Raw genomic sequence first — 14,817 nt, forward strand, 5'->3', positions numbered from 1 at the left:
ATGATCCAGAAATCCAACTTATTGAGTATGTATACAAAGAAATCAGAATCTCAAGAAGATATTTGCACACTTGTGTTCATTGTACTACTATTCATAATAGTGTACACCTGCAAAAATTTTAATTTATTTTCATGATGAATAGATGAAGAAAATCTTAAATATCTATATTTATAATTATACTGCTTAATATTAAATATTGTTATAAGGTTACAAAATTAACACAATGTAGTATTTGTGCAAGAATAGAAAAAATAGACAAAAGGAAAAATAGCCAGTCGATTAATTGCCACATACAGATACCTGATTAACAACAAAACTGCCTCTAAAAGTTTTTTCAATAAGTTATTTTCATTAAATTTGTAGTAATTTTTACAAAAATACATGAAAAATGTAACTTGGTAAAAAAATCATAGAGCCAACATGGCAGGATATCTAAATGAGTCTGTGTGGGCAATTATTTATTGAACTACAGCAAAAATAAAACCATAAAATAAATAATTGAAAAAAATCACCTTCATAAAAGTTAAGATTTTCTGTTCACCAGTGGAAAAGAAAGCACAACCTGCACACAGGAAGATGTTTGCAGTACGTATATTGGACAAAGGATTGGTAACTAAATTATGTAAAAAATTCCTAACCAATTGATGAGAAAAGAGAGATAGCTCTCCTTCCCCAACCTAAAAAATAATAGTGAGCATTTAAGTTTACATGATATCCAATATCTGATAAGCATATAAAATGTGATACAGATCACTGAACTTCTGAAAAAGAGAAATTGAAACTATAATGGGTCACTCTTGCCTTCTGAGACAGAAGGGATTCAGCCTATGGAATGTGTATCTCTCTAAATAAACTTCCTTTCACTTAAAAAAATAATCCATAATGGAAAACAACTCATTGCTATGGCTAAAATTAGGAGGACTGACAATACAACTGCTGTTAAAGAAGTAGAACTACTAGTGTTCTCAATTCTCAACTGAGCATCATCAATAGAGTAAAAATTGGCATAGAAACCTTGGGGAAATCTCAACATTATCTACTACAATTCAACTTTCTTGTGATTTGTGAAGTAGTAATTACACTATGGTTTATGCACTAAACAGAAATAAAAGTTGAATTTATTAAATGGCAAGTACAGAAATCTTTACAACAGTTGAATTTATAATAGCCCCAAACAGGAAACAATTCACATACAAGAGCAGAATTAATAAGTTCAGTATATTAATACATGAAATGCAACAAAATATTGAAGAGGAATGTCTAAGAAAACGAATACAACATTATAAGTGAATCTTCATAATATTGAGTAAACAAAGTTTGACATAATTAACAATAATATTTTAGAATAGTGATTGAATTTCTGTAGGTATTGTTTGGGAGGAAGCAAAAAGGAGACTTCAAGGGTACTAGAAATACCCTAAATCTTGATATTTGTGTAGTTGCACAGGCATATTCATATGTAAAATTCATCAAGCTCTACTCTTGAGAGTTGTATTAAGAGAATCAATTAAAAATTATATCAATTGTAAGTAAATTATAACGATGATATATTCAACTCCCCATGTAAATTTTTCTTACTACTCATGCCTTTATGTATATATATTGCCTCTACATGATAGTCCTTTATTTCTAGAAATCTATTAAAATATATATCGTAATAACTTTTGAAAAAATTTTATTAAACCTTTATTAAGAAACTAAGAGTAGGAACTCCTGAAAGCAATCAAAACAATAAAGAGGTAAACAATATAATTTTGAACACTATTTCGAAGTAATCTTATGTTTTTTAAGTCCAGATACTTTACTATTTTATTTTATTTTATTTTGGGGGACTTTTTGTCTTTTTAGGGCCATACCTGCAACATATGGAGGTTCCCAGGCTAGGGGTCTAATCAGAGCTGTAGCCTTCTGGCCTATACCACAGCCACAGTAATGCAGGATCCTAGCTGCATCTGCAACCTACACCACAGCTCACAGCAATGCTGGATCCTTAACTCACTGAGCAAGGCCAGGGATGGAACCCACAACCTCATGGTTCCTAGTCAGTTTCGTTTCTGGTGCACCATGACGGGCCCTCTCTAATCTTATGGTTTTTATTTTTATTTTTTCCATTAGTTGGTTTATAGTGTCCTGTTACTTTTCTACTGTACAGAAAAGTGATCCAGTCTCACATTTATATATACATTCTTTTTCTCATATTATCCTCCATTATGTTCCATCACAAGGAACATAGTTCCCTGTGCTATACAGCAGGATCTCATTGCCAATCCACTTCAAATGCAATAGTTTGCATCTATCAACCCCAGACGCCCCGTCCATCCCACTCTTTGCCCCTCCCCCTTGGCAACCACAAGTCTCTTCTCTAAGTCCATGCATTTCTTTCCTGTGGAAAGATTCATTTGTGCCCTATATTAGATTCCATATGTAAGTGATATCATATGGTATTTGTCTTTCTCTTTCTGAATTACTTCACTTAGTGTGAGAGTCTCTAGTTCCATCCATGTTGCTGCAAATGGCATTCTTTTGTTCTTTTTTATGGCTGAGTAGTATTCCATTGTGTATATATACCACCTCTTCTTAATCCAATAATCTGTTAATGGACATTTAGGTTGTTTCCTTGTCTTGTATGTTGCGAATAGCACCACAATGAACATAGGGGTGCATGTATCTTTTCAAGGAAAGTTTTGTCTAGATATATGCCCAAGAGTGGACTGGACAGCAGCATGTAGATCAATGAAACTAGAGCACACAATCACACCATGCACAAAAAAGAAGTAATCTGATTTTTGTTTTCATATTTAACTTGATGTTCAGATTACTGGTCTGTAATATTATTTCTTGTAAATGAATTGTTATTTTCACAGTTATCTAGTGAATTTTTATTAATGTTTTACATTTGCTTGGAGATAATGTTCATTCTGTGGTTGTTTGCTATTTGACTAAGTTACTTCCTATAGATCTAACTCAACATATGTCTGGTTGAAGTAGTTTATCCTTAGCAGAATTTATGACTTTAATATATGATTTTATAATTGCTGTGTTCTAAAATCTACTTTTCTGATGGTAAATGAATCTGGCACAAACAATGAAATTTCCATGACTGTGCTTACTTTTACCAATTTCATGCATTTTAAGAGAGGAAAACAATTTTGATGGCATAATTGAGAGAATATTAGCAATTACATTCTTTTTTTCATCCTAATACAGGGTGAAGATGATAATAATAAACAAAGCAAGTAAAATGTTAGTCTTGAGCAAATGACAGTAGAGTTTCCTGAATAATTTCTCTGGACATGGGTCCAGGATCCACTGTACCATCATAAACATATATTTGATATTGGTAATTGCATGAAGATGGAAATTTCCTACATTGCTCCAAAATATTTGTTTTGGCATTGAGGTGTAATTGAGACCTCTGTTTCACTCTCAGGGATTCTTATTGGAGATGAATAGTATGTTTCAGTCTCATATACTCAATTCTTAACAAATTCCTATTATATCAAAATAAAATGAAATTAATTTTCATGCATTATTAAAGAAGCAATAATTATAAAATGTTTAAAATGTTAAGTTCCCTGGTGGCCTAGCAGTTAAGGATCCAGTGTTGTCACTTCTGTGGCTCAGGCTTCTGCTATAGCATGGGTTCAATCCCTGACTAGGGAACTTCCACATGACATGGGCAAGGCTAAAAAATAAAATAAAATAAAATGTTAATGAATACAGGAACTTAGACTCATTTGGCACTGGGTACCCTTAACTAATAGGACTAAGTTTGGTGGCATTTGAAGTTTGAGCATTTTCCCAGCCACTTTTTCAAGGCTTCCTTGACCTCGCTGTTCCTCAGACTGTAGATGAGGGGGTTCAGTACAGGGGTGAAGATAGTGTAGAATGCTGACACAATCTTATTGTGGTTAGCTGACCTATAGGATTTGGGTTGCATATATGTAAAAATGGCTGCTCCATAAAAGAGTCCCACCACAGCCAAATGTGAGGAGCAGGTGGCAAGAGCCTTCTTGCGGGCATCTAGAGAATGCATCTGGAGAACCGTGGAGAGGATTACACTATAGGAAATCAGGATGAGGGAAAAGGGGACCAAAAGCATTAACACACAACAAATGTACATGACATTTTCAAAGACTGATGTGTCAGCGCAAGCCAAACGCACCAGCCTTGGGGCCTCACAGAAGACATGATCGATGACATGAGAACTGCAAAATGGAAAGCTCAAGGTAGCAGCAGCCTGCATTAGCCCATCAACTGCTCCCAGGAACCAAGATCCCAATGTCATTTGTAAACATAATTGCCAGTTGAAGAGGACAGGGTATCGCAGTGGATGGCAAACAGCCACATAACGATCATAAGATATGGCTGCTAAGAGGAAACTCTCTCCACCACCCAGTGTGAGTGAGACAAAGATCTGCAACCCACAGCCAGCAGGTGAGATGGATTCGTTGCATGTCAAGTAGTCAGCAGCCATTTTGGGCACAATAGTGAAAACCAGCATCATGTCCATGAAGGAAAGTTGGCTCAGTAGGAAGTACATGGGCCTGTGGAGCCGGGGGTCCAGGTGAATCAGGAGAAGCATGAGGGCATTGCCTGTCAGGGAAGCAATGGCCATTGTCAGCACTATCATGAAAAGAAAGAGATGGGGTCTTGTGTGGTTAAAGATTCCTAGGAGAATAAAGTCTGAGGTTGTGTTTCTCTTCTCAGTGATGTCTACTGACGCGACACTGGAAATGGAAAAAGTAGAAAAGGAAGGAACTTTCATCATTAAAAAAAATATTAATTTGACTTCATAACTTATAGATAAGTACAACGTATGAGATCCAAGGACCTGATTCAAAGCCTACCTCCCAGTTAAGATTGGTCCTCTCTGTAGTATAACTCTTTAATGTTTTAAGTGAGGTCAAGCTATATACTTCGCACAAGAGTATATTAATTGATTGAGATAATAGATCAAATGGATCAAAAGCAGGGAAAAAACTGTCAGAGACTAATTATAAGTAGTTACTTTGACTATTTTTTTATATTATTTGTTTTATTATTGTGCTTTCATTTGTGTACTAGGACCAAATTAACTGGTTGAAAAAATAAACCCCCATTTAGAAATTTGTCGTTTATATTTGTTTGAGTCACAGATATTTTTTCCAAATTTTTGAAATTTTATCATATTCAAATTAATTGTTTTTAGTAATGAGAAATTATGTTCTACTGTGGGTTACAAGGACCATAGACTGGAACAGATGAGCATAAGTAAAACAAAATTTCTGCACTGAAGAAAGATAATAGTCCCAATAATTGATGCAAATGTTTTTCTTTCTCTCACTACAAAATTTTTATTTACGTGATTTTATATTCTAGTTCATTACTTCCTACCTGAAGCCTCTAATGTCTTCACACAAAATTTGGAACAAAATGCAAATTTATTTCCCCTGCTTACTAAGGCTTGGATACATGTTTTACCTAGCATTTCACCATGGAATATACTGTCACAGAGCATTTAAATTACTAGATGAATATGAAAGGGAAGAATGAGAAGATCTTGGAAATCAACAAATGTGTAGAGAGAATAGCAATAAGTGTAATAAGGAGTAAAGTGACTAAAAGGACAAAGAAGCATTTTTTTTTGTCTTTTTTGGGCCACATCTGAGGCAAAGAAGCAATTTTAAAACAACTTCATTACCATGAGGCATAATTATTATCACAAAATGTAAGTAGAGTTGGAAAGAAAAAACACTTTATTTAAAAAATACCTAAATTCAGATATGTGGCTTGTCTTTGGAAGATAGATTTTACTATTCAACAAAGCAGAATCATTCTGTGCTTCATAGGAGACACAATGAAAATGAACCCTCAGAAATGAGCACAGCTTCCTAAGGAAGGGTTTGCAGGTTGAAATATATGAGGTTTTTTTTTTGTTTTTTTTTTGTTTTTTTTTGTCTTTCCTTGAGTCACACCTGTGGCATATGGAAGTTCCCAGGTTAGGGGTCTAATCAGAACTGTAACTGCCAGCCTACACCAGAGCCATAGCGACACAGGGTCTGAGCTATGTTGCAAACTACACCAGAGCTCACGGCAACACCGGATCCTTAACCCACTGAGCGACAGCAGGGATCCAACCTGCAACCTCGTGGTTTCTAGTGAGATTCATTAACCACTGAGCCACAACGGGAACTCCCATATATGTGATATTTTTTAGTGTTGGCCACTTTTAAAACTCCATACTAAGAACAAAACCTATAAACTTATAAATAGCAGAGAGCACACAGCTACAAGGAACCAATTTTCCTTGATTTTAGCAGGAAAATGACAAATGTACCACTTTTATAAGTGCATAGTTTTGCAGACCTCTTTATTTCTTATGTGTACTATCCAGAAGGCTTCATCCAAAGCTTTAGAAACATTATGATTTCTGAGCCTGTTGTCTAGAATTTACCTGGTTATTGACTGTTGCAGAGATATGGTGATTGATGTCCATTTTCAGTCTGAAGAGTTTAATTTTGTGAATACTTTCATGGTCTAATAAAAGTTCAATAGCAGCCAGAGCCCACCTCTTGCAGAGCTATCTCACATGTCTTTAAAGCAGTCTGTGAAATGTTAGTGTTAATAGCTCATTAAATCACTACATCCACCAAAATAGTATTCTCATTTAAACCAACATAAAAACACACAATAACACCAGCATCTTTCAGAGACTTGTTTAAGCACAAGATATCAGAAAAATAGGCATTCTACTTTACCGAGACAAGGTATTTCCCAAGCCTTGTTATTCCAACTACCTTCTGTCTACTATATGACACTCCTTGTTTTGCATACTATTTAAGATATCTTTCTCCTATTATATCCACAGACTTCAGGCTCCTTGACTGTTATAACTTTAAACCATCCTCTATCTTGTCTTACTGATAAGGGGATGTGTGGATTGTGTAAATAAAGAACACTAGACTTGGAATACAGAAGTCCTGATTTAAGAATCATTCTGTCATATCTCTCTCTCTCTCTATATATATATATATATAGTCTTTTATAGGGCCACACCTGCGGCATATGGAGGTTCCGATGCTAGGGGTCTAATCAGAGCTGTAGCCGCTGGCCTACACCAGAGCCACAGCAACGCAGGATCTGAGCCACGTCTGCAACCTACACCACAGCTCACAGCAACGCCACATCCTTAACCCACTGAGAAAGGCCACGGATCAAACCCACAACCTCATGCTTCCTAGTCAGATTCGTTAACCACTGTGCCATGATGGGAACTCTCATTTTCTATATATGTGATTAGTCAGTTACTTAATGATGTACTGTTTTGCTTTGTTTTGTTTGTTTACTTATATGTTTAAAATTATAGATCTCCTTAATAGATTACTCATAAAATTAAAAAATGTTTTGTGCATGAAAAAGTTCTAATATCATTCTCCAAGCCATTTTCCACAATTTGTCAGTCTCAATCATTTATTATCATTTTTTTTCATATAAAGAGTATCTAGAAAGTGCCAATTTGATCATTTCACTGCTCTAGCCACATGAAAGTGATATTCAAAGGCAAACAGATAAATGATAAAGATACACATACACACACATGCATGAACACATGAGTGTGTTTATTTAATTAATTAATTAATTTTGCTTTTTAGGGGGAAACACATGGCATATGGAAGTTCCCAGGCTAGGAATCAAATCAGAGCTACAACTGCCGGAATATGCCACAGTAATGCAGAATTCAAACCACATTTGCAATCTATACTACAGCTCATGGCAAAACTGGATCCCTGACCCACCTTGCAAGGCCCTGGATCAAACCCACATCCTCATGAATACTAGTCAGATCCATTGCTGCTACACCACAATGGGAACAGCATGAGTGTAGTTTAAGGAAGAGTAAATTTGGAACTATGACTCTTTAAAATGAAGTTATAGTTAATAAATATGTAAATCTGCAATATATTCATCTTCTGTGAAAAAAATGTCATGTATAATGTTTTAATAAATTAGGCTTCTCAAAAGTTTATGAAGGTAATTTAATAAAAAGTCTAGTTTAAATGTATTACCTGGTTCTTTCATGTGTATAGACAAGGAGTTTGATCTTTCCCCCTAAATATCTTGTAAAGGCATGTTTAAGTAAAGAATTTGGGGGAATTATGGATATATAAATGCAATTACTTATTAAGTGATATATTTAGCTCTTCATTAAAATGCTACATTAACCCAGAAAATTATGAGACTCTGGATATATGCTTGTAAGTATTTCTTCTTTCGGTCAATTGTGGACCAAATTAATTCTAGCCTAGTAAATAGGGTAACTAAAATTGAATGAAACACTGTAAAAACTGTACATAATATTTTCCAAGAAGTGGGACAAGTAGTCCTCCTCCAGAAGTAGGTGAGGTATAGTTTTCTAAATGTATATTCTATATTCTTCAGAGAAAGAAATGGAGACTGCTTCAATATCTTGAAAGTAACAGTATACCTTATCTCCAATTATTTTGTTCTTATTCTATGCCCTTTATTTGGACAAAATTTCAGAATCTCTGTGTCTATTAATCTCAAAAACGCCTTTTCTGATGCTGTTGCAGAAACCTATGACAGTCTCCCCCATTTCCCCACTTACTTGTAAGCACAAGTAGAAATCATTGTCATGAACTCTTGGGATTTTCCTTCCACAACCTCATTTTCTCTTCGTTCTGCCATCCTTCCCTGCACAAAGAAAGTGCCTTTATGTTGACAAGATATTGATAGAGCATGGTTAATTCCTTGAAACAAGCCCAATAAAATATCACTAATATGAATTCAATAATTTGAATAAACTGACTACTTATTCAAAAAGAATTTTTAGCTCACTAGCTCTGAATGGACACAGCCCACATATTATATTTTCACAATACATGGGGAAATAGGGAGATTTATTTTTTATTTTTTGTGGATGAAATTTTACAAAGGTTACTCTGAAACTAAAAACTCACATGTAAAATGCCAATCACATAACACATATGAATCATTTGAAATGACTTCCTAAAAAAATGGAAAATGATTTTCAAATTAGACTCACCTCTATAGTAGTAGAGTCAAAAATCCATCATATATATATACATATATAAATATATACACACATCTATCCATATATATGAATGTGTTTACTTATAAAGTGGTATATTTAGAAATGTGTATGTGTGTGTTGTGTGTGTGTATGTATACTTGTACTGGATCTTTCTGATACAAACATTTGCTTACATAAATGGTGAGGATACTGCTTTCTGCTTCTGGCCATATGCCACATGCCATATTTATTTAGAAGTCCTACATGACCACTTAAAATTTCCTACACTACAAAATACTTCTCTGGAGCAATGATACTTTCAAAGGCAAATCTTTTCTGGCATGGGAAAGCAGAGTGTTTTCTTAAGAGTGACTGATGTAATAAACTAATATACCTCCTAGGTTTTCTGAAAGCAAAAGAACATGAATGGGTAGGTGAAGCTATGGGACACTGTTAAGGGTAAAAGCAAATACAAGAAATTACAGAAGGAAAACCTGGAATTTCACTTTTTGAACTGAACAAATGTGATTTAAGTGCTCATAATAGACAGATTATTTATTTTTCTTAACTGTGTGGTGATAAAACTAATAGATTTTATTTATTAAGCATTTGTATATTCTGGAAAATATGCTCAACCTTTACATCCATTTTATTTAATCTTCAAAAAAACCTATTTGAGGGAGTTTCCGTCATGGCTCAGTGGTTAATGAATCCAGCTAAAAACCATGAGGTTTTGGGTTCAATCCCTGGCCTCGCTCAGTGGTTAAGAATCCAGCATTGCTGTGAGCTATGGTGTAGGTCACAGATGTGGTTTGGATCCCATGTTGCTGTGGCTTTGGTGTAGGCCTGTGGCTACAGCTCCAATTAGACCTCTAGCCTAGGAATATCCATATGCCCTGGGTGTGACCCTAGAAAAGACAAAAAAGGAAAAAAAAATAAAAGGCTATCGATCTATGAAATTTTGCATTCTGCAGGAATGCAAAGAATATTAATAACCTTTTACTATCCTGAGATAGCAGAGTAGAAGAATTTATCTTTAAATCTCCTTAGATTTATGGTTCTCAATCTTTAGGGACTATCTGATCACTTGGACTGCTGGTTAATTACATTTTGAGAAACACTTCCTTAAGTAAATCATCTAAAAGTGAATGTTGACTTTATCCTGCACTGGGTGTCAATGTTTTGATAGCCCACAAACTCACCAATTCCAAGTTTTGTGTCTGCTTTTTAATCCTATTTCTACTCCTTACCCATTTCATGATCTTGGATTACCACTGTGAATAAACTCTGTTTCTCTTCCATGAAATATGCCCAACATTGCCTAATTTGTAGCATTATTAGAAGGATTAAATGAATTAGTTGTAAACTACTGGAAGGAGTTGTAAAAGGCCTATTGTAAATGTAATTGTAAATGTAATACTGTAAAGTAGCTGTGAATGGCCTATTGTAAATGCTGTGTTAATGTTCACTGTTATTATCATTGCAATTGTTGCCAATGGAAAACAAATATCTCTAAAGCAGAGTTTATATTGATTTTGACCCAAATGTTATGAAAAATTATCTATAACAGAAAATAATGCAAAGGGAGAAGTGTTTACCCTTTCAGTGTTATACTGGGGTATTGTTTAAGAAGCTTGCTCAGGGAGTTCCATTGTGGCTCAGGAGAAACAAATCCAACTACTACTATCCATGAGGAGGCAGGTTTGATCCCTGGCCTCACTTAGTGATTTAAGGATCTGGCATTGCCATGAGCTGTGTGATAGGTAGCAGACATGGCTGGGTCCTACATTGCTGTGGCTGTGGCATTTGCCAGGAGATGCAGGTCTGATTCAACCCCTAGCCTGAGAACTTCCATATGCCACAGGTGTGGTCCTAAAAATCAAAACAAAACAAACAAACAAACAAAAAGAAGCTTGCTCAAAAATTATTTAGCTCTCTAGGTGAATGCATCTGTGTTTGACTATTTCCTACTATTTAGGGCCCAAATCTGTGAAGATGCATGTGAACCTATTTATTTGTGTCTAATACAGATGCAAATAATTTCTGTCCAGTAATGAAGTAAGAAAGCAACCAGTTTTACTCTAACAGAAAACAAAAACACATTTTTGTTCCTTCTCACTTCAAATGTGTGATATGTTTTCCAAGACCACGTCTCCATATCTCCAACACCAACCAAGTGTCCTACAATTCATTTCAATTCTGACACTACCTGGAGCTAAGGCAGATCCCACAGGTTTAAGGACTGTCCCAGTAGCCTGCCTCCACTTCAAGTTCTAGTCACAAGTATCAATTTTTTTTTTAACATATAAAGATTTTTATTTTTTTCCATTATACCTGGTTTACAGTGTTCTGTCAGTTTTCCACTGTACAGCATGGTGACCCAGTTACACATAGATGTATACATTCTTATATCTCACATTATTATGCTCCATCATAAGTGACCAGACATAGCTCCCAGTGCTACACAGCAGGATCTCATTGCTAATCCATTCCAAAGGCAATAGTCTGCATCTATTAACCCCAAGCACCCCATCCATTTCACTCTTCCCCCCCAGGCAACCACAAGTCTATTCTCCAATTCCATGCTTTTCTTTTCTGAGGAAAGATTCATTTGTGCCCTATATTAGATTCCAGATATAAGTGATATCATATGGTATTTGTCTTTCTCTTTCTGACTTACTTCACTCAGGATGAGAGTATCTAGTTCCATCCATGTTGCTACAAATGACATTATTTTGTTCCTTTTATGGCTGAGTAATATCCCACTGTGTATATATACCGAATCATCTTAATACAATCATCTGTTTATGGACATTCGGGTTGTTTTGCCTATTGTGAATAGTACTGCAATGAACATGTGGGTGCATGTGACTTTTTCAATGAAAGTTTTGTTTGGATGTATGCCCAAGAGTGGGATGCTGAGTCATATGGTGGTTCTATGTATGGTTTTCTAAGGTACCTCCATAGTGTTCTTCATACATTCCCACCAACAATGCAGGAGCGTTCCCTTTTCTCCACACCCTCTCTAGCATTTGTTATATGTGGACTTATTAATGATGGCCATTCTGACTGGTGTGGGGTGGTATCTCTTGGTAGTTTTTATTTTTATTTCTCTAATAATCAGTGATGTTGAGCATTTTTTCATATGCTTGTTTGCCATCTACGTATCTTCCTTGGAGAAATGTCTATTCAGGTCTTTTGCCCATTTTCCCATGGGGTTGTTGGCTTTTTTGCTGTTGAATTGTATAAATTGTTTGTATATTTTAGAGATTAAGCCCTTGCAAGTTTCATCATTGGAAACTCTTTTCTCCCATCCTGTAAGTTTTCTTTTTGTTGACAAAGGAGGCAAGAACATAAAATGGGGAAAAGACAGTCTTTTCAACAAGTATTTCTGGGAAACCTGAAAAGCTGCATACAAATCAATGAAACTAGAACACACCCTCACACTATGCACCAAAGTAAACTTAAAATTACTTAAAGATTTAAATGGAAGACAAGACACCATCAAACACCTGGAAGTGAACATAGGCAAAACATTCTCTGACATCAGCCTTACAAATGTTTTCTCAGGTCAGTCTTCCAAAGCAACAGAAATAAAAGCAAAAATATAACAATGGGACCTAATCAAACTGACAAGCTTTTTTTTTTTTTTTTTCTGTCATTTTGCCATTTCTAGGGCCACTCCCATGGCATATGAAGGTTCCCAGGCTAGGAGTCGAATCAGAGCTGTAGCTGCCGGCCTGCACCAGAGCCACAGCAACATGGGATCCAAGCCATGTCTGCAACCTACATCACAGCTCACAGCAACGCCGGATCCTTAACCCACTGAGTAAGGCCAGGGATTGAACCTGCAACCTCATGGTTCTTAGATTCGTTAGCCACTGAACACGACAGGAACTCCAAAACTGACAAGCTTTTGCACACCAAAGGAATCCAAAATGGAAACAAGTATCAGTTTTTGAGATTACCAAAGCCCATTGTGTATATATATCACAACTTCTTTATCCACTTATGCATTGAAGAACACTTAGATTGTTTTGATATCTTGGCTATTTGGCATAATGCTGTAATAAACATGGGGGGCAGGTATATCTTTGAGGCTCTGATTTATTTCCTTTGCATATATATCCAGAGAAAGGGATTGATGAGTCATGTTTTATTTATATTTTTAGGTCATTTTGGAAGTTCTGTACCATTTTCCATAATGGTTTTACCAATTCTAAAATTCATGTGAAACCACAAAATATCTTGAATAACCAAAACGACTGAAGAATAGACTTGATGCTATCAAATTGCATTATAAAACTACAGAATAAAAAAGATAGAAAGAAAGAAAAAGAGAAGAAAAAGAAGGATGGTATTTGCCTCAAAACAGACACATAGACTAATGGAAAAAATGGAGTCCAGGAATAAACCCAGTATAAACACTCAACTAATTTTCCACAGGGACAGCAAGAACACGCAAGGGGGAAAGATCATTTCTTCAGTACATGTATTGTGAAAACTGGATACCCATATGAAAAATAATAAAATTGAAACTTTATTTTATATCATATCTAAAAAATCTAAAAATGGAGTAAAGACTGAAACAGTAAGCTTCTAAAAGAATATTAGGGGAAATGTCCTTGACATTGGTCTTCCAATGGTTTTTTGAATATGGTGCCAAAAATTCCCGTGATGAAAGGAAAAATGAGCAAGTGGAAATTTATCAAACTAAAAAGTTTGTGCACAGAAACACAAACAATCAACAAAATAAATAGGCAGTCTACAGATTGAAAGAAAATGTTTGCCAACCACCAATCCGGTAAGGGATTAATATATTTGAAATATATAAGGAACTCAGCAAATTTAAAAGAAGATATGGTACATATATACAATGGAATATCACTCAGCCATAGAAAGAATGAGATATGCCACTTATAGAAACAGGGATGGACCTGGAAACTATACTAAGTGAAGTTATTCAGACAGTGAAAGACAAACATCGTATGATAACACATATATGTAGAATCTGAAATATATAGATGTGTGTGTGTGTGTGTATGTATATATATATATATATATGAACTTATTTACAGAACAGGAACAAACTCACAGACTTTGAAAAACTCATGGCTACCAAAGGGACAGGTGGTGGGGAGGGATGGACTTGGGGTTTGAGATTTGCAATGCACACTGAGGTATGTTGAAAGATTGGCCAATGGGAAGCTGGTCAATAGCACAGAGGACTCTAACCGATATTCTGTGATAATCTATATGGGAAAGGAATCTAAAGAGAATGAGGTTGTGCACATATGTAACTGAATCACTTTGATGTAGAGCAGAAATTATCACAACATTGTAAATCAAGTATATTTTAAAAATTAAAAAAACATAAAAACAAACAACTATTAAAACATTGTAAAGAACATTGTAAAAAACATTGTAAAGTTCCCGTTGTGGCTAAGCGGTTAGCCAACCTGACTAGCATCCATGAGGATTCGAGTTCCATCCCTGGCCCTGCACAGTGGGTTAAGGTTCTGGATTGCCATGAGCTGTGATGTAGGTCCCAGAAGTGGCTCAGATCCTGTGTGGCTGTGGCTCTGGCATAGGCCGGCGGCTAAAGATCCAATTGGACTCCTAGCCTGGGAACATCCATATGGTGCAGGTGCAGGTGCAGGTGCAGCCCTAAAAGACAAAACAAACAAAACAAAACACATTGTAAAGGACCTAGATAGATATTTTTACAAAGAAGACATACAAATGGCTAATGAGCTTATCATAGAAAGGTGCTTAGCATTCAC

The 14,817-nt window shown here is 35.6% G+C and overlaps 1 protein-coding gene across 1 annotated transcript; it reads right to left on the reverse strand.

The window, feature by feature from the left end:
• Positions 1 to 3,766: 3,766 nt before the first annotated feature.
• LOC125124565 (olfactory receptor 2T12-like) lies at positions 3,767 to 4,771 on the reverse strand. The gene has a single exon (XM_047774634.1). It carries the CDS (start codon positions 4,769 to 4,771, stop codon positions 3,767 to 3,769), a length of 1,005 nt encoding a protein of 334 aa, XP_047630590.1.
• Positions 4,772 to 14,817: the final 10,046 nt, after the last annotated feature.

The sequence above is a fragment of the Phacochoerus africanus genome, chromosome 4 (assembly GCF_016906955.1).
Source record: "Phacochoerus africanus isolate WHEZ1 chromosome 4, ROS_Pafr_v1, whole genome shotgun sequence".
Taxonomy (NCBI): domain Eukaryota; kingdom Metazoa; phylum Chordata; class Mammalia; order Artiodactyla; family Suidae; genus Phacochoerus; species Phacochoerus africanus.

Bases quoted from the DNA above. Each gene is read 5' to 3' on its own strand.
- LOC125124565 (XM_047774634.1), bottom strand. From the start codon at position 4,771: ATGATGAAAGTTCCTTCCTTTTCTACTTTTTCCATTTCCAGTGTCGCG.